The sequence below is a fragment of the Ictidomys tridecemlineatus genome, chromosome 12, assembly GCF_052094955.1.
Source record: "Ictidomys tridecemlineatus isolate mIctTri1 chromosome 12, mIctTri1.hap1, whole genome shotgun sequence".
NCBI lineage: Eukaryota > Metazoa > Chordata > Mammalia > Rodentia > Sciuridae > Ictidomys > Ictidomys tridecemlineatus.
Window position 1 is genome coordinate 84,322,637 of NC_135488.1, and position 25,564 is coordinate 84,348,200.

Here is a 25,564-nt window from a genome sequence, read left to right on the forward strand (position 1 = left end):
ACGCCCATAGCACAAGAGTTAATAACTAGAATTAACAAATGGGACTTACTCAAACTAAAAAGTTTTTTCTCAGCAAGAGAAACAATAAGAGAGGTAAATAGGGAGCCTACATCCTGGGAACAAATTTTTACTCCTCACACTTCAGATAGAGCGCTAACATCCCTTTAAATTTTTCAATTTTTTTTTATTTAAAAATTTAATGTATGTATTACAGTCAGATGTAATAGTGGAGTTCATTTTGACATATTCATGAATGCATATAAGATAGTTTTCTCCGTTTCAATCCTCAGTACTACCCCCTTCCTTCTGCCCATCTCCTTCTGCTAGTCTTGATCATCCTTCTATTTATTTACTTTTTAAGTTGATGTATTATAGTTACATATAAAATTGGAATGAATTGTGGTATATTCTTACATGCATGTAGCATAATTTAGTCAACTTCATTTCCTTGTTCTTCCCTTTCCCTCCTGTCCTCCCTGCCCCTTCATCCCCTTATTTCTATTTACTGATTGCCCTTCTATTTTTGTGAGATTCCCCCCCTTTTTATTCTTTTTTTCCCTCTAGCTTCAACATATCAGAGAAAACATTTGACCCTTTCTGAGTCTGGCTTATTTCATGATGTTCTGCAGTTCTATCGATTTACCTGCAAATGACATAATTTCCTTCTTCTTTTTGACTGAGTACAACTCCATTATGTATGTACATTTTTTTTATCCATTTGTTTGTTAGTAGGCACCTATGTTGGTTACATAACTTGGCTGTTGTGGCTTGTGCCGCTATAAACATTGGTATGATGTTTATAGCACTATAGTAGGCTGATTTAGTTATTTTGGATAAACATCAAGGAGTGGGATAGTTGGGTTATATGGTGATTCCATTCTTAGTCTTGCTTTCAAAGTGGTTGTACTAATTTACAGTCCCAACAACAATGTGCAAGTGTACCTTTTTCCACATATCCTCATGAGCAATTATCATTATTTTTATTCTCGATGATTGTCATTCTAAGTTGAGCTTTTAGTGTAGTTTTGATTTGTATCTCCCTGATTGCTAAGCATGTTGAGCCTTTTTTTTAAATGTATTTGTTGAATATTTGTATTTCTTCTTTTTAGAAGTGACTCTTTAGATCTTATGTCCAATTATTGAGTGGCTTATTAGTTTTTTTTAGTTCTTTATATACTAGGGTTATTAAGCCCCTATCAAAAGACTAACTGGCAAAGATTTTCTCTCATTCTGTAGGCTTTGTCCTCACACTCTTAATTATTTCTTTTGCTGTACAGAAGTTTTTAATTTAATGCTGTCCTACCTATTGATTCTTGGTTTTATTTCTTTAGCTTTAGGAGTCTTATTAAGTAGTTGCCAAAGTTTGGAGTGTTGCCCCTATGTTTCTTCTAGCAGTTTCATTGTTTGTGGTCTAATTCCTAGGCCTTTGATCCACTCTGAGTTGATTTTTATGCAGGGTGAGAGGTAGGGATCTAGTTTCATTCTTCTACATATGGATATCCAGTTTTCCTAGCATTAGTTGTTTCCCCAGTGTATGCTTTTGGCACCTTTGTCAAGGGCCAGATGACTATTTTTGTGTATTTATTTCAGTTTAAATGTTCACTTATATGAAAAAATATTTTAAAAATTGAAGATCTGATGGTTCTGTAATGATAATATAAAATTTATACAAAACCTATTTAATTGTGTGGTGCATTGCACTTGTCCCACTGTGTTGTTACCATTATTCATATAGAACTTCAACTTTTTTTTTTTTTTTTTTTTTGGTATCAGGAATTGAACTCAGGGGCACTTGGCCACTGAACCACATCCCCAGCCCTATTTTGTATTTTATTTAGAGACAGGGTCTTACCAAGTTGCTTATCGCCTCACCATTGATGAGACTGGCTTTGAACTCCAATCCTCCTGCCTTAGCCTCACGAGCCACTAGGATTTCTGGCATGCACCACTGTGCCTGGCTTGAACTTCAACTTTAATTCCAAAGAATTCTATTGTTACTTAAGGAAGTTATACAAAATAGATGAATAATGCATTCTTTTTCTTACCCCCAAACAATTTAGAGCAGAAATTAATTTCTAATTTAAAAAATTCTCATGCTATGGTTTGAAGGTATTTTAAATATGTTGAAGTATTGATTGCAGATTTTAGAGACTTAAATATTATTAAATATTATTTATACTGTGTTTAAGTAGAATACATACAGTAGAGTTTTGTAGTTTTTAAAATTTAAAGCTAGCTCTTTCAGCGTTGCAATATTGAAATAAGATTTCAGTAGGAACAGGCCAATTTTGAATTGGCATGACATCTCATAATATTGAGTCAATATAAATGTGTTATGCTGTTTAATGTATTTATTTGCATATTTATAGGAAATTTAAAAATCATGAAGACTGAAAACATAAAAACTTTGAAGTTGTAAGCTTTGTGGTAATCAATGTTGTAAGAATAAAGGATCAATTATGATACTTTTGACATTTAATATAGAATTAAGTGACAATATTTTAACAAGATTTTTCCTTAAAGTAAATGTAAAGTTATTCCAGGAGAACAAAAGAATGCTATCATAAAGAAACATGAAGGTAGGAAAGTCATTCAGCTTCTTAAAATATTCTGCCAATTTCTTATTGATATATTTTTTTTTACCGAATATACTCAATTTGTACTAGTATAATTCAGTTTTTTTTCTTGCCTTAGTGTTATAATTGGTGTGAGGTTTTTCTTTTTTCATTTGTAGACTGTCTTATAAAGGAAAGTAATAATTTGCTTACCATAGACCTGTTATTCAGTGAAGTTTGCTTTTGGATTTATTAGTTCTTTTATGCTGCTCTTGTGAATGTGTAAGTTAGAACCTGATTGATTACCTTTGGTGAACTGAGAAAGTTTCTGAATAGGATTAAACACAAATCTGGGATTTTGGAAGGTGAAAATACTCAGATCCATTTTTATAGAGAAAAACACTTTGTATTGAAAAACCACAGTGGCCAGTAAGAGTGAAAAGATAGTGAATGACCATATACAAAATATGTAATTTAGAGCTGGGTATGGTGGCATACCTGTGAGGCTGAGGCCAGAGGATAGATTGAGCCTACAAGTTTGAGACCAGCCTGAGCAAGGTAGAAGGTCCTGGTCCCTGCCCTGCCCTCAAAAACAAAGGCAATTTAATCTGAATATGGATACAAAAATTTAGTTCTGAAGAAGCATTGATTTTAATATTCATTAAGTGGGAAATGGAAATTCATATTAGAATTGCATCAAATATCTTTAGCCACTGGGAGGAGTTGTAGAGTTTCTTTTTCAGATGAAAAAATCAACAGTTAAGAGGATCAAATCCATTCAAACAAATTCTATTTTCATGAGTAGATCTAAGCCACAGGCATTTACTGTTAACTACTCTCAGGTGCATGATACACAGTCTGGCATATAGGAGGTACTCAAAATGGCCTATTTTAATTAGAATTGGTCTAATGAATTTCAGCAGTCAAATAATTTGGACAGGTACTTGGACCCCATTGTCATGAATACTGATTTGTAACATTATTTTAATCACTTTTTAAGTTTGTTCACAGTAGAACAGCAAACCATTTCTTTCTCAGACCTATTGGCTCTATGTACAAGTTCCATTACTGTGACAAAATTAGCCAATAACCATACAATTTAAATGACATTTTTATGGAAACCTATGAAATGAGAATAAACAAAGTCATTGCTGTAAGAAATTAGTTAATCAAGTCAAATTTATCTGTTTCATTTTATCTTCATTCTTTACTACAAAAGAATGCATGCATTTTTACTACATATTGTAAAAATTTATTCATTTTTATATATTTCAAGTGAAAATTTCCAATAATCATAAAACATAGAAAGTTAAAGATCCTAATAATCCTATTGAAGAGTCAGTGATTACAAATAGATTTTATATGTTCTTCTAATTTTATCCATGCATAAAACAAATGTAATTTTAAAACAAAATGGCAAATCTAATCACTGCTTATAACTTTTTGTTCCATTATGAACATCTTTATTTGTGTAAGTATAATCTACCACTTCTTGCATAGTACCATTAGTTGGTACATCCTTAAGTAACATAAAAGTCCAGCCTATATTGTTTTGAACTGATTATGTCGGTAACAGTTTGGGTGGTTCTAAATTCAGTTAGGGTATGGCTATGCTTCTTAGGGATTCTCCTGGATCCTCAGGATGGGAAGGAGATGAAAGCAGTTTACCTTTCTTGCTTATTCCTAAACTCTACATTAGGAAGAATGGGATCACCATGATTGAATTAGCCTAATTATCAGAGATAAGATAAATATTGAGCAGTTCATTTCCATTATGACTGTTCCACATACTACAATTTATTTAGTATGCTATTGAATGTTGTTATCAGATTTTCATGATTATAAATAATCTTTTTATGAACATCTTTGTTCCATATAATTTTGGGGGGGGTACGAGGGATTGAACTCAGGGGCACTCGACCACTGAGCTACATCTCCAGCCCTATTTTGTATTTTATTTATAGACAGGGTTTCACTGAGTTGCTTAGTGCCTCGATTTTTGCTGAGGTGGCTTTGAACTCCTGCCTCAGCCTCCTGAGCCACTGGGATTACAGGTGTGCATCACTACACCTGGCTGTTCCATATAATTTTATATACCTGTGCAAATATTTCTGTCAACTCTATTCCTGGAGTTTGGAAATCAAAGGAAGTTCATAGGTACTATGAAACTTCAGTTTACTTTGAAGAATGTGTATATATCTACATAGATATCTACCAATAGAGTGCTGATTCCCTCACTGACCATCAGGCCTGTTCACTTTTTAACAAAACAGAGCAGCTTCTTACTGAGGCTCTACTGAGAAGGAAGACTATGTGATACTGGTTTCTAGTGGAAGGCATAGCCCTGGCTGGCTGCTAGTTTTTAAAAGTTTGATTCATGGAGCCACCATTTAGTAAATGTCAGCTGAATATTACTGATTGAATTGCAGAGGTAACATTAACCTTGCCCTATCTCTTCCATTGTCACACTTTACCTCCAAGTTACAGAAAACTGGATAGAAAATAGCATCCAGTTCTCAAAATGCATCTTTGAGACAGCAAAAATTGGCACCAGTTACATAAAGACAGCTTTAAAGATAATTCACTCATCTGAGCAAATAGGTGGTCTAGACAGCCTGCCAACATGAAGTGTGAAAAAGATGAATAGAAATGGCACAACAGCCTTAAAACACACCATAGAAGAAAGGGTGGGGGGAAAGTTATGCAAGACAAAGAATTCAGTATGAGGGAAAATGCTACCCAAGGAACAAAAATAAACAAAGAACTCCTCAAAAAAATGTTATTGATGATATGATGAATTCAATTAAATAAAGGCAAACATGAAAAAGTGAAACAAATTAAGGAGAGGAAGAGATTGCAAAATTGATGAGATAAATTGAAAATCCAAACCACCTTACTATAGATCATAGATTATAAACATCAATAAATAGACAAGTTAGAAAATTAAATTTTACCATGGAGGAAAGGTTTGCACTAATCAAAATGAATGATGAGTAGGGAAGGGGTTGGAAGGAATAAAGTAATTAGAGAATATATGATGGATATAGAGAAGATATAAAGGAGAGCCAAACATAAGACCAGTTAGTGCCCCTATAATACAAAACAAAAAATTCAAAGATGTGATAGAAGACAATTGTCCAAATGAAGGAGCTGTTCAATTTATATATTAAAGGGGCTTACTATGTCAAGAAAACAATCAAATGAATTAGCATCATAGAACAGAATGTAAATACTATAAAAATAATATAAGCAATAAAAATTGTACCATGGGGGAAGAGATAGAGAAAATATATTTGTATTCCTCATATCCTCAACTATTCTGGTTATCCCTAGAAGCTAAGATATTTGTTCAAACTCTTTAGGGAACAGATGAAGTGAAATTCTACATACTGTACAATGAGTCGTCTTACTCATGTAGGGCGAGCATCTAGTCAGCTGTTCAGTATTTCATTTTGTTGTTGTATTAAAATAGCTTTATTTAGATGTAACTACCTACCATAAAATTCACCTGTTTTAAGTGTATTATAATTCAGTGATTTTTTTTGTATAGACACAGTTGTACAATTATCACAATATTATAGAAAAAAATTAGAGACAAAGTTGAAAAGGTTCTTCAAGCAAAAAAGAGAAAGATATGAAAAATGAGGGAAAGGTAAGACAAGCAGAGATTAGTTCAAAATAATAGTATTTCCAGCAAGAGTAGGGAAAGCAAAATTTCTAAACGTTTTGGGCAGAACAAGAATTTTGGTTTTTGCTTTTTTGGTACTGGGGATTGAACCCAGATTACTTTATCACTGAGCTATATCCCTAGCCCTTTTTATTTTTTGACAGAGGGCATCACTAAGTTGCTGAGGCTGGCCTTGAACTTAAGATTCTCCTGCCTTAGTTTCCTCAGTTGTTGGGATTATAGGTGGGTACCTCTGTGCCTGGTCATTTTTATTTTTTGGTACCAGGGATTAAATCCAGGAGTGCTTAATCACTGAGCCACACCTTGGCCCTTTTTATTTTTTATTTTGAGATACGGTCTCTAAATTGGTTAGGGCCTCGCTAAATTGCTGAGGCTGGCTTTGAATTTGTGATCATTCTGCCTCAGCCTTCTGAGTTGCTGGGATTACAGATGCGTGCCACTGCTCCTGGTCCAAGTTTTTAAATAAAGGAAAATTTCAATAACCAAAAGAACTGAAATTCTAGAATGAGGCCCATAAATTTTATATATAATGATTGAAAGATACTTCAAGATACATTTTTGTGAAATACTAGATGCTTCCAGAGTAATAGGAGTAAGTTACCTATAGAGGATGGGGACCTAGAATGGCATGGAACCTCTTAGGTGAAAATCAGAAAACAATGGAGTAATGCTTTCAAAAATTTGAGGCAAAGTTATTTCCAACCACTAGAGTAAAGTCATTTTCAGTTTTAAAAAATCTCTAAAAATCTGAACTGCTGACTGGATGCTCACCCTACATGAGTAATCTATTTAATGAACTGAGAGGGTGAGGAAAGAGAGAAAGAAGGAAGGGAGGGAGAGAAAGGAGACTTGGAATCCAGGAGAACCAGAACCAAGACAGGCAAAGGGAATTTACAAGATGATGGTCTAGAGACAGCCTAGGACCCCAGCAAGTCTGCAGGCCTAGAGAAGCCAGTTCAGATAGGAACAGGTGAAGGAAAGGAAGAGAGAGCATTTAGCAGAAGTACTATTGTGTTGGTTTTTTTTGATATTTGAAGATGATTTAGTGACAAGTACATAAACAGCTAGGAGAGGGGAGAGGCGGTTTTTAACATCCAAGAACAATTAAAAATCATATTTAAAATCATCATAACAAGAGAAAAAGAAATGTAATTGTGGTTTACTCTGTGGTTCATTGTGATTAGCATCTGTGGAATCACGGCCATGAAAACACTGTTATTCAGCTGAAAAGGAGAGATGTTACCATTGAAGTAGGGGCAAAGAGTCAGGGAGAAATGTGTCCGTGGAGGTGGGGTACAGGCCAAAAATGCTAAGCCATCTCCTGTAGTAAAATTCAGGAAGTAACTAAATCTTGAAAAAAATCAAACACTTAAAGTATATTTTAAAATTTGAGTTAAATAGAAGAAAAGCAAGAAGAATTGAAAGTATTTGCTTTGGGTTTAGAAGTCAGGAGTAGAGAGAGATGGAAGGGGAGAATATTTTTATTATTAGTCTAATTGTCCTTTACTTCAAAGGTATTGCATATACTGTTTCTATAAATATAATTTTTTATTTTAAAAAGATAGGCTTTGGAGTATTTTTTAAACTAGATCTTGCTTCCATTTTTTCTATATTCATTATATGTAGGATCATAAATACTCTTGAATATACCATACAACAAAAATAGAGGATAACCTCTTGGATGTTTGCATTTTTATTTTAATAAACATAAGTTAGCCACAAGTGTGCTAGAACAATGAGAAATATGAAAATTTGTGTTTTGCCCTTAGTCCAGTAAACTTGGAGCCTAGAGGGTAGAGAAGATATGTACATAAATCTTATTGAAACAGCATGATCACATTGCTGTCTTCTTTTAAAACCTTCAATGTCTCATTTAGTATTGCATTTGACTTTTCTTAAATCTTAAACCTGAATCTTTATTGAGATATCGTTTCACACCCACTAGGATGACTATAATCAAAAAATAATAATAACAAGTGCTGGAAGGATGTGGAAAAATTGGAACTCTCTTACACTACTGGTGGGAACATAAAATAGTTCGGCTGCTTTGGGACACATTCTGCAGTTCCTCAACTGATTAGACAGTATTACCAAATGACCCAGCCATTCCACTCCTAAGAATAACCTGAAGTGAAATTTAAACACACATCCACGAAGAAACTTGCACATGAATATTCGTAGCAGCATTATTTATAATAGCCCCAAGCAGAAACAACTCAGATGTCCATTAGATGTTGAATGGATTAATAATATGTGTAATATCCATATAGGGCAATATGATTGAGCCAAAACGTATGAAGGAATGAAACATTGATGTATGCTACAACACAGATGAACTTTGGAAGTATTCTAAGTCAAAGAAAAACAGTCACAAGTAACAGCATGTATGATTCCATTTATTTGAAATGTCCAGAATAGGCAAATTCACAGAGATAGAAAGTAGCTTAGTGGTTGCTTGGGCCTGGGGAACAAGAGAGGGGGGAGGAGAGTGACTGCTAATGGTTTCTTTTTGGAGTGATGAAAATGTTCTGAAAATGACTGTGGTGATGGTTATACACAACTGTGTGAATATACTAAAAACTATTGAATTGTATGCTTTAAGTGGGTGAATAGTATGACTGAAAAAGGATTTTTCTGGCATTTGTGCTATACTTAATAAAGATGTTATTTTATCATTGATGTGGCAGTATCCCTATAATATGCTCTCTTAAGGTCCTCAGGGAATAGTCCGAGAAGGGCGATAGCTGGGTCAAATGGTGGTTCCATTCCCAGCTTTCCCATGAATCTCCATACTGCTTTCCAGATTGGCCGCACCAATTTGCAGTCCCACCAGCAATGTGCAAGTGTACCCTTTTCCCCACATCCTCGCCAGCACTTGTTGTTTGACTTCGTAGTGGCTGCCATTCTTACTGGAGTGAGATGGTATCTTAGGGTGGTTTTGATTTGTATTTCTCTTACTGCTAGAGATGGTGAGCGTTTTTTCATGTACTTATTGATTGATTGTATGTCCTCCTCTGAGAAGTGTCTGTTCAGGTCCTTGGCCCATTTGTTGATTGGGTTATTATCTTATTGTTCAATTTTTTGAGTTCTGTATATTCTGGATATTAGGGCTCTATCTGAAGTGTGGGGAGTAAAAATTTGTTCCCAGGATGTAGGTTCCCTATTTACCTCTCTTACTGTTTCTCTTGCTGAGAAAAAACTTTTTAGTTTAAGTAAGTCCCATTTGTTTATTCTTGTATTTAACTCTTGGGCTATGGGCGTCCTATTAAGGAATTTGGAGCCCGACCGCACAATATGTAGATCGGAGCCAACTCATAGCAGCACAGTTCACAATAGCTAGACTCTGGAATCAACCTAGATGCCCTTCAATAGATGAATGGATAAAAAAGAAATGTGGCATTTATACACAATGGAGTATTACGCAGCACTAAAAAATGACAAAATCATGGAATTTGCAGGGAAATGGATGGCATTAGAACAGATTATGCTAAGTGAAGCTAGCCAGTCCTTAAAAAACAAATGTCAAATGTCTTCTTTGATATAAGGAGAGCAACTAAGAACAGAGCAGGGAGGAAGAGCATGAGGAAAAGACTAACATTATACAGAGGCGAGTAGTGGGAGGGAAAGGGAGAGAGAAGGGAAACCATATGGAAATGGAAGGAGACCCTTATTGTTACACATAATTACATATAAGAGATGGTGAGGGGAAAGGGAAAAAAAACAAGGGAGAGAATTGAACAACAGCTGATGGGGTAGAGAGGGAAGATGGGAGGGAAGGGGAGGGGGGATAGTAGGGGATAGGAAAGGTAGCACAATACAACAGACACTAATATGGCATTATGGAAAAATGTGGATGTGTAACCGATGTGATTCTGCAACTTGTATTTGGGGTAAAAATGGGAGTTCATAACCCACTTGAATCAAATGTATGAAAGATGATATGTCATGAGTTATGTAATGTTTTGAACAACCAATAAAAAAATGTTATTTTAAAAGTTCCAACTCTAACTTGCTTTTCCAGGCTTATTTACTGTTCTTCCACTTGGCCTCTACCAATTTTATGTATGTTCTCTTGTTTGCATTGCATCTCTTTCTCCAGTTCAAGGTCTAACCCTACCTGTTCTTTCAAATTCAGCTGAACTTTTCTCTTTTTTCATAAAACAGAAAAAGTAAACTCTTCCTAGCAGAAAGGGAAACTCTGCTTTCAGTCTCTCCCACACTTTATGTCTCCTGGCACCTCACTTTTTTTTTTGTATTGCAATGTGGAAGAGTCAGTCATGTGTGACATGGGGGCTAGGCACTGTTTGTCAGCCACATGTAGGCAAAAATTACTCTACAGAATTCTTAACATTGCCTGAGCAGTATAATTCTCTTTTTTATATTCAACTCAGTTAATTCTTTTCTTTCTCTAATATTGGAAGAACTCTCTGTTCTGCTGAATGCTAATTGAAGAAACTGACTAGTAATTTTTGACTATATGTGGCTGACAAATGTCGACTAACCTGTATGTAATATACGACTCTTCTATATTGGAATACAGGAAATGATGCACCTGAAATATTATAATATTAAATATTATAATATAATAACAAAGGAAAACAAAAAAAGCAAAATTTGGTCTATAATATGATGCATTTGAGGGTTTTTTTTTGCTTTTTAAAAATTTAAAAATTTTTTAAAATTAGTTATACATGACAATAGAATGCATTTATGCACTTTGATATACATTGATGGGATATAATTTCTCATTTTTTCTGAGTGTACATGTTGTAGAATCATATTGGTCATACAGTCACATATTTACATAAAATAATAATGCCTGTTTTGAGTTTTGTTTTAAAGGTTACATACACAATTACACTTCATTTATGCAAATATGCATAAATCCTTCAAACAAAATTGTGTGTATATTTGTACATGTATAAAATATCTCTTGAAGGTTATGTAGTCGTTTAGAAATAGCAGTTGCCTCTGGGGAAAGGAACCAGAAATTGATAACAGGTGGGAAGATTTTGTTGTCATTGTATAATGTTCTTTTGTATTGTTTGACTCTTACTGTACCTTTCCAATTACCTTTCCAATGGAAATACATTTTTTTACCAGTTTTTAATAGTTCATGGTAAATATCTAGATCAATTTGAGATGCTCATTTTAAATGAACAGAAAATGTATGAATAGTGTTAATTTGTGCTATCTGATTGGTTCTCCAGCAGCTAAGATATAGACCACCAATGATTTGTATCTATGTGTTTTACAGAGTTACATCCATTTGGGAGAATAGTCTCCAGATCACTACAATTTCTAGTTTTGTAGGAGCTTGGCTTGGAGCATTTCCTATTCCACTGGATTGGGAAAGACCATGGCAGGTTGGTTTTAATTATTTAAAGCAACAAAATATACTTTGGTATAATGATAATAAAAGTAATAAAGAAAACTAGTATGTAAATATTTAATTTTGTTGTTCAGTTAAGTAGGGATACCAATTTTTCTGTTAGTATAATCTAGGTGGTTTCTTATTGGGGCCTGTCCCAGTACCAGGGCATCTAGGTTGACCTTCATCTGTTTTCCAACACTATTTTGCTACATGTAGAGGTGAATAAACAAACTTATTTTGTGAATATATATAGGAGGGTTTTTGTTTGTTTATTGTTTTCACCATTAATCTAGAAGTTGTAGACATTCCCTGTTTTCAACTTTTTTTTTTTTTTTTTTGTACTGGGGATTGAGCCTATGGCGCTTAAACACTGAGCCACCTGCCCAGCCCTTTTAATATTTTTATTTTAGAGACAAGGTCTTCCTGAGTTGCTTAGGCCCTCACTAAATTGCTGAAGCTGGCTTTGAACTTGTGATCCTCCTGCCTCAGCCTTCTGAGTAGCTGGGATTACAGGTGTGCACCACCAAGCCCAGCTCTGTTTTCACCTTTTATATTCACTGTAGCATAATTTTATTTTCTCTTTAAGCCTAAATTCGGATGGCTATCTTGCTTGATGGCAAATTGAATGTTCATCTTGAAATATATTTCAAAAGCAGATAGCAAAGTAATTTTTAAAATATGTGGTATCAGAGGAAGCTCACAAACATCATATTTTTCTTTTATTATGATAGGATAAAGCTGATATGCTAGGGAAAACAGAACCAAGTAAGATCTCTTTACATCCCCCTTTTTAATGACAAGGAAACTGACCTGTAGAGAACATTTAAGTAACTGAGCTTCGAGATGATGGATGTATTTTTAATTTTTAATGACTTTTTGGCATGCTGTAATTTAGTTTATTAAATTTACCATTGATCATTTAGATTATTGCTAATATTTTCTATAAAAAGATTGTTGTGATAAATGTCTTTGAGTCTGTAGCTTCATGAATTTTTCTATTTTTTTAGGGTAATTTGTACCAGATTGAATTATAGTATTAAAAAATAAATATACTCTTTTCTTTTTTCTTAATTTTTTTTTAGCTGTAGATGGATGCAATACTTTTAAAAAATTTTTTATGTGGTTCTGAGGATTGAACCCAGTACCTCACATGTGGTAGGCAAGCACTCTACCACTGAACCCCAGGCCAAATATACTCTTTTCTAACATGAAGATAACTTTTCTTCTGATCAGAAAGAGAATATATACTTATTTTTAAAATTTAAGCAATATGAATCATTAGAAAGAAGGAAATTTAAATTACTATTTAATTTTTTCATCTACCCAAAGGAAACCACCATTAGTATCTTGATGGTAATTTTTGCATCTCTCTCTCCATGTGTATAATTGTTCATAATGTACATGTTATTTTTCTCCCCCCCCACCTCAACAGTATATTATGGAACTCATTCCATGTCAATGAAAATTTACACATATGTAATACTCCAGTATTTGCATAAAATAATATACCAGTTTCTCAAACAAATGAACATTTAGGTTGTTTTCACTGTTACAATTTTTTTTTTTTTTTTGGTACTGGATTGAACCCAGAGGTGCTTAAAGACTAAGTCATATCCCTAGCCCCTTTTTTATGTTTTATTTAGAGACAGGGTCTTGATGATTTACTTAAGGCCTTGCTAAGTTAATGAGGTAGGCTTCCAACTTGCCATCCTCATGCCTTAGCTTCCCAAGCCACTAGGATTATAAGTGTGTGCCACCGCTCCCAGCTCACTGTTAATTTATTATTATTATTATTGTGATTATTGTCATAATTAACCATTTATCTTTGCATATTTGTGGGGTCTGGATTCTGTGTTGTGTTCTTCATTGCTTATTGTTAGGTCCATTCTTTGTGCTTTCAGGCAGATGTTGTATCTCCAAACATTGAGTTGTTCTTTCACACTTTGTAATTCTGGTGTTTATACTTTCCCTATTCCGATTATTCATTCACTATCCCTGGAGGTTTGGAGTATGTAGTGTCGCTGATACCCTTCCCAAGGTTTTAATACTAATGAAGGTTTCCTTTATATTTTCTTGGCCATCTTAGTGATCAAGTTGGCATCTACTGGACTTCATTCATACTTGATTTTATTCAGTAGAGTGTCAGTGATTTCTAAACTGGAGGACAACAATATTGAAAAGTAAACATAGAAAATTGTTTTGAACTGTAGTAGATTGATTACTTTCAAGTAATGCAATTAAACCTAAATACAAAGGACTGAAAAACAAATACACCATGGGCCATCAGCTTTAATAAGCTAGTAAAATAATGTATAATTAATTTATCAGTCTGTATATACATGGAATATTTTAATTTTAGAGTGTCAACGTGTGATGTTTTACACACATCTTCTGTTTGTAAGACTATATGGAAATACAAACTGAATCATGGGGAGTTGCTATGATCTGTAAAATGTGGATTTTGGTTTGCTTAGAAAATGTATGTTAATCATTTATAATCCAATTATCCATTTTTGGATTGTTCAGGTTTTTAGCAATTGGCCCATATTTCAGCCTCAGTGCTTGTTTACAATAATGGGTAAGCTGGATCCAAATTGATATATCAGATTTTTTAAGTTAATATAACATTTCCACTTGAAATATTAATCTTTTAAAAAGATTAATATTTAGCTAACCAATTTAAATATGTAACAAGTTGTTGGTCTTCATCCTTAAGATGTTTCCTTCAGCTGGAATCTTACTGGCTATTTAGTTATTATTACTGTTGTGTTGTTTTTAGAGTATTCCAAGTTAACAATCCACATATTCACCATCATACTTTTAAATTGTGATACATACTGATGGGGAATGATGAATTGATGTGTAATTAAAAATCTTTTGTTCATTTAATACTTACCTGTCCCTCTTCTAGGAGTTATTTACTAATAAACCAGAGAAATTATGAGGTTTCATTTTTCTTTCACTTTTTACTTTTAGCAGACAAGTTTTTCTGTGTGTATTCTTTGTTATTATTATTATTATTATTATTTAAAAATTCTGGCTATACAGAACAAGGGCTTAATGTGGCTCATAAAGCTGACAGAATCTGCCAGAGAAGCAATAAATCAGATAAGGGGATATGACATTCCATAAAAATGGAGGTTTTGCTAGAGCAGAATTTCATGAGAAGATAATACTGTATACTCTTTATTAGCTAAAGTATAACATGTATTAAAAGAGATCTTAGTCCTTTGTTCCTTGTAGCCCAATACAGGTTTGATATTTGTGGTAAAGCAAGCTTTTCTGGATTGTGATCTGTTTTTTTCTAGTCAGAGAAACAGGAGTATTTAATCAATTACACTTTAAAAAACACATGCACACATGGAGCCCCACAAAAACTTTTAATCCCTTTTCTCTACCTTTAACTCAAATCTGACCTCATGTAATGTTCCTGAGGCCAAGCATAAGGTTACAATGTGAGTTCCATAATGAGAAATTTCAAGCATGTTTTTTTTAATTGTTTCTTTATTAAGTGACTGGAAAGACCCATTGAAAATATGTAAATGTTTTTTCACTTAATATGAATTCTAAGTGATTTTAAATAATGACGAGTGATGAAAGATAGTAGGTATCTTTAAAGATGGAGGAAGCCTTCACATTATGGAAGAAAACAAGAGGGTTTGGTGAAAGAGACTGGTAGGGTGGGTACCCACTACATCACTGGCCATCTTTGTTTTGTTTAATATTCAATATTAATCTTACCCTCTTCACTGCTAGAGAAAGCTGTAGATATTGATAAATATTCAGAATGCAGAAAACTTTCTATATTATAATTTTGATTCTTTATCTGCTGTAACTAAGTAATCAATAAATACATTACTATGTGCAAGGCATATACTTTATGTAAGAATTACAAGATACTTTAATATTATCAGGACTGGAATTAATGATTTGATAACAATAATTAGATTCAGATTTAATATGCTTTATATATTTTGTAGAATAGGTAGCTATGAGGTTTTTTAAATTTTTCTTTTAGTTGTAGATAGACACATTATTTTTATGTGGTGCTTAGGATTGAACCCAGTGCCTCACACATGCTAGGCAAGCACTCTACTATTGAGCTACAGCCCCAGACCTAGCCATGAGTTTTTTGCCTGGAAAATGTCTTAATTCTTTATCAAGCATGAGCTAGTATTTCATATTGTAAAACATCAGTGGGAAGTTAATAAATGTTGGTTATTCCCAGCAAAGAAAATTAACTATGAGGTTTTAAAACCCACATGTGTTATTAATAGGTAGGCAGACAATGATTAAGAGTTTTGGCATCATATTACTGGGTTCAAATCTTGTCTGTACCACTTGCTGATAAAGATTAAATAATAAAATTCTGAAATTCTTAGTTCAGCATTGACACATAGTTACTGCTTAATGTTCTAGGCATTTCTGATGTATAAAATGAGTATTTTAAAGATTGTTTCTTTGGCAACCCAAACAAATGCAAATTCTATTATTTATTGAGTTCTCATGTGTTAGTGCCTCATGTGTCTCAGTTTGTCATTGTCTTCTTCCTGCCCAGCAGTCCACCAGCTGTTAGAATGGACTATTAAGTTCTCTCTTTCTCAGGTATTTTGTTAAGCCAATTTAGGGTATTTGGTTTTCACATAATTTTCAATATTGTCTGACATTTCAGATAACAGTAGAAAAAAAAAACACATAATGTTTATAGATCTCTCTATGTACCAGACAGAAGGCTTGGCACTGTCACAGAATAATTTGATCCAAAGAACTGTAGTGCAAATAAATTTGAGTCCCATTTTTACATGCTGGAAAGTCAGAGTGTGGTGGGGAGGAGTAAAAGTATTTTTGACATTACTAAGCTGCTAAGAGGAAGTCTTAGGATTCAAACACAAGCGCCACTACAGCATGATTCTTCTCTTCACTACTAGAGTACTAGAGACTGAAACAGCTTTTTTTTTTTTTTTGAATGGTCATAGTTTTGGTCTCTTTGTAATAGCTTGAGTAGTTTTTAAATTGCTTTCTTTCCCCACATTGATTCCTCTAAATGCCATGAGCACTCTGGTGATATCTGTATTTTAGAACATAATTTAATACATTTGTAGGAGAGTATTCAAAGCTAACATGCAATGCTTTTGTGCCTGAGAACCCCACAAATGCCTTTATACTGTGGACTTCAGTGCAACTATCTCTAAAAGGAATTGAACCAGATACAGTCTCCTGTAATATACTTACTTTTAAAAAGCAAAATGTATTCTAAACAACAGAATTTGAAACTTTTAAATTTTAGATGCTGGAGATTGAAACAATTTTAAATTGTTTAAAAATATTTGCCCTTCTTCCCAGTAGATAACAGATAAATGAGTCTCTGTTATATTTAAAAATCCTTTTGTGTGTATGTGTGTTGTGGGGGTAGGGGGTGCTGGAGATTGAACCAAGGCCTTTGCATGCCAGACAAGCACTCTACCAACTGAGTTATATCCCCAGCCCACTAAAAATTCTCTTTTTTTCCTTCAGTTTTACCAGATCAAAAATTTATTATTTGTGAAACATATATTCATTTTAAAAAATCACAGATAATTCTCTTATAATTTGAAACTAGAGATCTTACGGGATTATAACGAATTATTACAAAATGCTAGAGGGAGGGATAAAACTAAGATTATGGATTTGATTGATTGAAGAGTTGTATGTTTTTAGGTTAATAGGTATTACTTTTACCAAAGGTATTATACCATCTTAGACAAAAATAAAATATTCATTAGTTTGATTTATATGTCTCATGCATGGGGAAAATGTATAATAAACTTACAGAGATGGTTCTGGATTTAAAAAGTATGTTTACTGTAGGGTAATTGTGTTAATATGCTCTGCTAGTAGTACTCTCCTCTGAAAGAGAATAATGCTGGCCAGGTTAACTCTTTATATGTACATGGCCAAGACCATTTAGTGTGCCTTTAACAAGAATTCCAGTCCAGTAACTACACATCTCTCCACAAATAATTCTTCCTAAATCTGTCTTTGTCATAGAGTGGACAGATCAGTAGATTTATAACTAGAGAAATGTAGCCAAGTGAGCAGATTCATCCATACATGTATTTCTCCATCAGAGAGGCAACAGCATTTTCTTGAGCTTTATTAGTTCAAGACCAAATTCCAAGGAAAATATAATGATTGTTTAAAGCCAGTATAAAGTCAACAGGCTTTGAAAGACAAATGCTATCACTCATGCAAAATCAAGTTTGTAGTAAGCACAATAAACAAACACCCATATTGAAAAGTGGCATGTGAGATTTAGAACTAGCTGCCTGGGTTTTGTCTTCCTTTATCAGAAAAGAAAGCAGGTAATCCTAATGGTTGAGTTGTCCTAAATGTTTTGAGGTATGCTCATCAGCTGACAGGTCTTTCCCTTGTTATTTGTAATGGTATATAACCCACTCCCCCACACAATTGTAAGTACTTTATTATATTGGAGCACATATTGTTAAGAATTTATACTAAAATTTACTCCAAATTAAATGCTTTAATATTAATTTTCACCTTAATTGCTTGGATTATAGATCAATAAATAATTTTTAATTTTGAGTGAACGAAATCATTAATATGAGACTTTAAAAATGATACAATGCTGAGAACAGTGGCACCTGCCTTTATTTGTAGGTGCTAAGGAAGCTAAGACAAGAGGAGCTCTTGAATTCAGGAGCTCAAAGCCAGCCTGGGCAATTAGCAAAATAAGAGAAAGAACACAAATGTCTACAAGTATTTAGTTTAAGCCCCATATTAATAATTAATTTTGCTTCTTAAAACTTATGGAAAATGAGCTGGGTTTGGTGGTGCCCTGTCTCAAAAAAAAAAAAGACAAATGTTTGAAAAATGATAACTGTTTAAAAAATATTTTTTAGTTGTAGATGGACACAATACCTTTATTTCATTTATTTTTATGTGGTGCTGAGAATCAAACCCAGGGTCTTGGACATCCTAGGTGAGCACTCTATCCCTAAGCCATAACCCCAGCTCCTGAAAAATAACTTTTTAATCTTAATGGTTGAGTTGTCCTAAATGTTTGAGGAAAAAAAATATAACTTTTATAAAAAGTGATAAAAAGAGCAGGGAATTTCTCTATTTTTGAAATGAAGCTTCAGATGGTTAACATACTGCTGGTATGTTGTATAGCTGAGAATTTTTTTTGTAAGCCTTATATTCCTGAGACAGTTAATGTGAAGAATGGTATGTATTAAAGATGATTACATAAAAGGGTAAGGGAATAGTTCCTACCATACAATATAACATTACTTGTGAACTATTTTATTTCTTTAGATTGAGGGTTCTACTTATTAGCTAGCTGTGTCAGTTACCTAAGAAATACGTGTTCATGAAAGTTCAATTTCTTTCAGTTATAATAATAGTGGCACATGGTACTTTACATTTTTCATGACACATTGCAGAATATTCATCTAATAAAACAGTCTACATTTTAAGTACAATAGGTAATACTACATCTGTTTCGTAGATTGGGAAACTAAGTCTCACAATAAGTGATCTGGCCAAGATCATATGGCTGAACTGGCCCTGAAACTCAGGAACACATTAAACTAATTTCAAAAATATTATCATTTCATAATTTCAAATAATCATAATTATAGGAAACCTGTGTCAGCTTATATCTGCCACAGTCAATAATGACATACCAAAGCACTGTTATGTAGAGGATCAAAAGTTGTGGATATCACAAGTTTTAAAATCTGTTTGGGGCCTGGGGTTGTAGCTCAGAGAGAGAGTGCAGGTAGAGCACTCCTAGGTTCACTCCTAGCACATGTGAGGACTGGGTTTGATCCTCAGTGCCATATAAAAATAAATACATAAAACAAAGGTATTGTGTCCATCCACAACTAAAAAAAAAATTTTAAATCTGTTTGGTTTCTTCTTAAATCATGCAGTTTCATGACTTAAAATTCTGAAACCCAAAGGTAAAGGGTCACTATTAATAAAAATACTTGTACTTGTTATGGTAGAATGATGTAGAGTACAAGGATTCTTAACCAAGAGTCCTTAGATGAGCTTTGGAGGTCTGTGAACCCCTGAAAATACATGCAAATTTATTATCTGAGAATTATATTTGGCAAGTGAGAATCAAGAATTCTGGTAAGTGTAATTATAAAAAGTATTTTTAAAGTACTTATAGGAGCAATTCTAGAGGTTGTATATTTGGGGAAGAATGCTACTCTGGATTGTGGTGGCAATTTAAATGTGCCTATTAGGAATAAGAAGTAAAAGATTATGATAAATTAGAGTTCAGATATACTGGTCACTTGTGCTATATGCCAGATACAGTTATAATTATGGTTATAGAATGCATATGCATTTACCTCATTTCATCATTATAACAACTTTGAGGTAAGTTTTATGGCAGTCCTCATTTTTCAGATAAGGAAACCAATGCACAAAAAGTTGAGATGACTTGCCCCAGGTCACATATTTAATAAACACCAAAACTCAAATCCACTGTCTAGTACGAAATCAGTGTTCTTAACCACTGTTCTGTACTACTTAGAATATGCTTTGAGGAATATTAAAAAGTGCATAGATATGTGGTGCATTTTCCTTTCCCAAAGTGTAAGCAGAAAGTTCTGTAGCAATGTCTGATCAAAAGAGAAGTATGGCCAGGCCTGGTGGCACATGCCTATAATCCCAGCTATTGGGACACTGAAGCAGGAGAACTGCAAGTTCAGGGCTTGCCTGGTCAACTTAGCGAGACCCTGTCTCAAATAAATGAAAAGGGGTGAGGATGTAGCTCAGTGGAAGAGCACTCCTGGGTTCAATCCCCAGCACCACAAACACAAAAAGAAAAAAACTCCACAAAACAATAACAAAACAAGCAGTATGGTCTTCAGGTAGAAATACACTTTTATAATTTTGAAGTGTTTTTCAATAAGTGATAAAACTGATTTGTATAAAACAGAGAAAACAAATAGATAGTTTATGTATTATGATGTTTTTTAGCTTAGGAAGGAAAATTATTTCTAAGAGAAAAAAGCTTATTACTAGTACTGTGTACTCAGACCCTATTCTATGGAATATAAGACCTTTATTACTGTTGTTTATTTTAAGAGAACACTGGACTTTTTTTGGCTTAAGTGATGAAAAATACATAAGGAGACATTTGATTTAGAGATCAAACCCCCAAGGTGACTTATGGCAGTCTTCACTTTGCAGGTGAGAAAAACCAAAGCACAGAAAGGTTAGATGGAAAGGACAATAAGGCGTGATTTTTTTTTTTCATATGCTCTAGCCACTTACCTTTTTAAATAGGTTTTTCTTTTTAATGGCAATTTTAATAATTATAACCAATTGTATTGTATTATATTTGGTTATGTAATATGAATTATTTCTTCTATATAGTGATTAAAACATTTTAAATTAAGAAAGTGGATAAAATAATTGTCACTTCAATGGCTAGCACCTGTGAATGACTTCCTTTACCTGAATGTCTGTTCTCAGTTTCCTACTTTCCTTAAACAAAACAATTATATAGAGCCATCTTAGATTACCATAATTTGGAGAAATATTTGTACTTATGCAGTTGAACTGTTTGACACCATGTTTTGTTTTGTTTAATTCCTATTTATGGCATAAACAGTATTAAACAAAAACATCTGTATGTAAGACAAGGACATAATTTTAAATAGCAAACTTTAAGATCTAATTATTAAAATACATAATCAAACCAACATGATTTATGTTACTGTGAATTATATTGCCATGATGTAGTTTTTAAAATTTTAAAGCAATGATAAGCAGGAAGAAATTGCTCAGGAGTGTTTACTAGTGGGCAACTTCCCTCAGCTACCTCTTTTCCCATTCCCTATCATGGTCTACAAAAAGCAGGAAAATTGCCCTTAGATAAGAAAAAGACTACTTATTTCAGGAAAGTCACCCAGGTTCTCTTTTAAGTACAAAGCCTGCTCTATCACTTGCTGTCTTAAAAGCCAGTGCACATTTTAATTTGCAGATGGCATTGATTTCTTGAGATTGACATAACACAGAAACACAAGTGTTCCAAGCCTTAACCCCTCATTAGACAAAACTTTCTAACCAACATGATTTCATTTTTGGCACTCCATTAGAGGTGAAGTATGGCAGCTGTTCAAAGAATGTAGCTGAATGTGTATGTATGTGTTTGAGAACAAAGAGCCATACTGAAATTACAAAGTGACTAAAATAGAATTTAGTAACCCAAATTGGAATTTGGCTGGAATTCATGAGGAATTATTATTCTTTATACACTCTGACAGTGAGATTTTTTAACTGAGGGCACGTGCTCACACTTTGCCAATGATGAGCAGTCCTACAGCAGAGCAAAGAGGGGAAACAGTATTTTTCTAAATGTTTTCTTAGGGTATTAAATAAAAACTACTAAGGTAAGAAGTTCAGTGCTTTACATAGAGAGTAAACTATACAGATCATTTTATTTGTAACCCCATGTGTTAAGAAGGGACACTGTAAAGTAACAATCAATTAGAAAGCGACAGTCAACAAACCAGCATTTAATTTGGTATTTAAAATTAATAATTAAAAATCAAATGGAGCAGTGCTTAAAGTAACTAAGATAATTCATGACAAACACCATTAATTCAAGCTCTAATTATTGGAAATATGATAATTCGACATGGGTAACTTAAATGAACCAGTAGAGATAGAATAAGGGCATATGTTAGCAAAGTATTAAATAAGTTTTCAGGGAGCCTCTAAAATTATCTTTAAGAACCTTAAAACTAGTTCTCTATATGCAAAAACTGATTAACACAAATTTCTTTGAAGTTCTTTCATACATGACCTTATTTGAAGCAATGCATTTGCAAAATTCATGTCAAGAAAATATTTTTGAATTATTTCCCAGATCACTAGTTTGAATAGTCACTCCAGAGATTTGTCTCAATTTCTATTGAAAACCTACGCTTTAATGAAGACATGCTTCTGAAAATAAGGCAATTTTTCTACAATCTGCTTATGAATAGAAAACAAATCTTTGGTTTTTAGTTAAAGTGACAGGAAGGGCTTTGCAAAAAGAAATACTAAATAACCAAAACAATTAAAAAGCTCTTAATAAGCAATGGGAAACTCCAACCCCATCAAGGTCAATAGAGTACCTAAGGCACCTCAGGTGCGGATGATTCAGTCATCTCTGTTTAGAGTTCTAATAATCTATATACATGATTCTGACCATCTGGAGAATGTGAAGTGAAAAGGTGATGTCCAACAAAGATTACTGTGAATTAGAATGAAGAGAATGAAAAGAACTGATAAATGGGAGAGACACTGGAGATCATCTGTTCTACTTCCCATATTTATAATAAGATGAGGAAACTGAGGCCCGGTCAAGAAACAGGTGACACACCAGCTTGCATTTCCAGATTCCTAATCCATTTCTCTTAGGGAAGAATATATTCTAGATTTTAACTTTCAATGCCAAGTAAACCAAGTGTGAATGGTTTCAGAGATGTAAATTTGGAAAAAAAAAAATCTCCATCAAATCCCCAAAGGCAACTTGGAAGTGTATAATACTTTACTGTCTTAATTCCTCTATACCATGTGTCTAGCAACTTAACTAATATGTTAATTGATTTATACAATCCCTTTTGATTCTAACTAAAAGGATGAAAATTAAATGAGAAAATTACAGAATATTCCATTCAATACATAAGGCCATGACAATGTGAACCACTATTTCTTGTAAGAAAGAAGACATCCAATCAATACCCAATTCCACGAGAAAACGCCTGTTATCCAATAGACTCTCCACTCTTCAAAGAGGAAGATGATGCTTATATTTCAAAAAATCTCTACAAAGCTCACATACAAGACAGTACATTCTAGATTTGTGACTGATATGAGCATTTAAGGCTGTAAATTTCAAGTATAAATGTTTATAGTGTTCCATTACCCAATCGGTGCGCTAGACAGAGCTTTAAGCATAAATCCTGGAAGTTAACAGAAACCCACCAAAGACAAAGAAAGCATAGTTTAGGCAACAGCAAATTTAAATGTAGGAAAGGCCAGGGGAAAAATTATAGATTAGATTATGCTTCTCTAAACTGCATTAGGTGGTTCGTGCTGAAGCTGTGTCTAACACTACTGTCGGTTGCATGGCATTTGGAGTAAGGCAGATCCATAGCAGACCAAACAAGGAAGTTGAATTAGGTAACAATCAGTTAATAAGATGGTTCACCTCTACCACAGTTCTCTGGCCTGTTTCCACAGACAAGATTAGAAATGGCTCCAGTACACCAAGCTTTACAGATGAAAATGAAGATTTGTTTCCAACTGTTTTTTTTTCTTTTTCTTTTTTCTTTTTTTTTTTAAGCAGAGCCTTTCACCTAGGGACTAAAACATATTGGCTGCAGATTAAACAAGTCAACATTATTTACTACTGGCTTAATGTTATATTGTGAAATGTAATACAGCTGGAGAAAGTGAGTATTTGGAAGCCAGTACTATTTTGTTTAATTTACACTCTAGGTGTGTACATAAAAGCTGTGGTTTATAACTTTTGCTATGGTTCCAATATCTATATCTGAAAGGTGATATCAATTTTATTGTGGAAGCAGCTGCTCTATTATAAATTCCATGTAACATGCTTAGATTCTAGGTCTTTCCTCTTTAATACAATTTACTTCCTTGGGGTTTGGTCAGCATACATACTTCTTATTTCATTTGATGTATACAGCCAATGTAGGAATTTTAAAAAAATTACCACCTAGTTCAGAGAGCTAAATTGAGTCCAGGATTATGGCAAAGTCTGACCCAAAATTTTAATTTGTAATTTCAGCATGTTTCTCATGCAGTTTGGGGAGCATCAAACTAAATCTACAATTGTCAGAAGCCTTGTTACAGTTTAATGCACATTAACTAAAATGTGTACATTTTTAGTGTCATGATAATGCAGTTATGACCTTATTACACTTTTGGCATTCTTTAAGAAAGCACATTAAGCTTTAATATAGAAATATTTAGGTTACACTTAACTTGTGCTCAAGTAATAATAAAACATTTGTTCTTTTTTGATCTCATACATTTTTTTCCTCAGGTTTGGCCCATCTCCTGTACGCTTGGAGCGACCTTTGGCTACGTGGCTGGCCTTGTTATTTCACCACTCTGGATATACTGGAATAGAAAGCAACTTACATACAAGAACAATTAATTAGAGCAAAGGGAGAAGATATTTCTTTGTGCAGATTCCACAGGGCTGTGCAGAAATGTGTGTGGTCAAAGCCAAGCAGGTCCATTTACAGCACTGTTTTTTTTAATGTAGTTTCAACATGATGTGATTGTAGCTTTTTAAACTATGAAACCCCTGAGAGATTGTACCTTCTAGTTGAAATAAAGTATTTATAATAGATTGTGGCTTCAGATGCTGTTTGCTGCTTCTTAGACCTTTAAGAAACATTCTTAATGAACTTGATAGAATTCTGAGGACAGTTGTTTTTTTCTTTCAAGTTTTAAACTGCTTCATTATCTATGAGAAGTCTGATAAGCTGTACCATTTCACACACTTTCTGAGAGAAATTGAGTTTCCTTGGCCACTGAAGATGTGTCTCACGTAATCAAACAACAGTTTATACATCTTGATCCTATTCTTTTTTTAACCGTGTGTTTCTTTGGAGTTAAAATGGCTATGATAGCCTCATCGAAAACAGTCTTCAGTCCCTTCTGGGTTAAAGCTGAACATTCCACATAGCAGCATGCTCCTATCTGGGAAGGAGAAAAATACATTACAAATATATAAAATTGTATTACATGCAATTGGTATGACACATCTCATTATACAGAAAATTGTAAAATATAGCTATGCAACAGAAATGATAAACTCATTATCCATATTTATAATACCAAGAGGTAGCCATACTAGTGTATGTCCTTCCAGATGTTCTTTATGAAAAATTCTTTCATTTA

At 33.7% G+C, this 25,564-nt stretch overlaps 2 protein-coding genes across 4 annotated transcripts in view; one reads left to right on the forward strand and one right to left on the reverse strand.

The window, feature by feature from the left end:
• The window catches only part of Pigf (phosphatidylinositol glycan anchor biosynthesis class F), a 36,432-nt gene extending 11,422 nt beyond the window's left edge, over positions 1-25,010 (forward strand). The window contains exons 5-6 of one of the 3 annotated variants that reach the window (XM_078029266.1): positions 11,501-11,613; positions 24,699-25,010. In XM_078029266.1, the coding sequence (XP_077885392.1) occupies positions 11,501-11,613; positions 24,699-24,784 (199 nt within the window). In that variant the 3' untranslated portion in view covers positions 24,785-25,010. The remainder of the gene's footprint in view (positions 1-11,500; positions 11,614-24,698) is intronic. The other 2 variants (XM_005324502.4, XM_040270960.2) reach the window with 2 other exon arrangements.
• Positions 22,062-25,564, reverse strand: part of Rhoq (ras homolog family member Q) — a 35,526-nt gene continuing 32,023 nt past the window's right edge. The window contains exon 5 of the mRNA XM_005324501.4: positions 22,062-25,363. Within this exon, the coding sequence (XP_005324558.1) occupies positions 25,208-25,363 (156 nt within the window). The 3' untranslated portion in view covers positions 22,062-25,207. The remainder of the gene's footprint in view (positions 25,364-25,564) is intronic.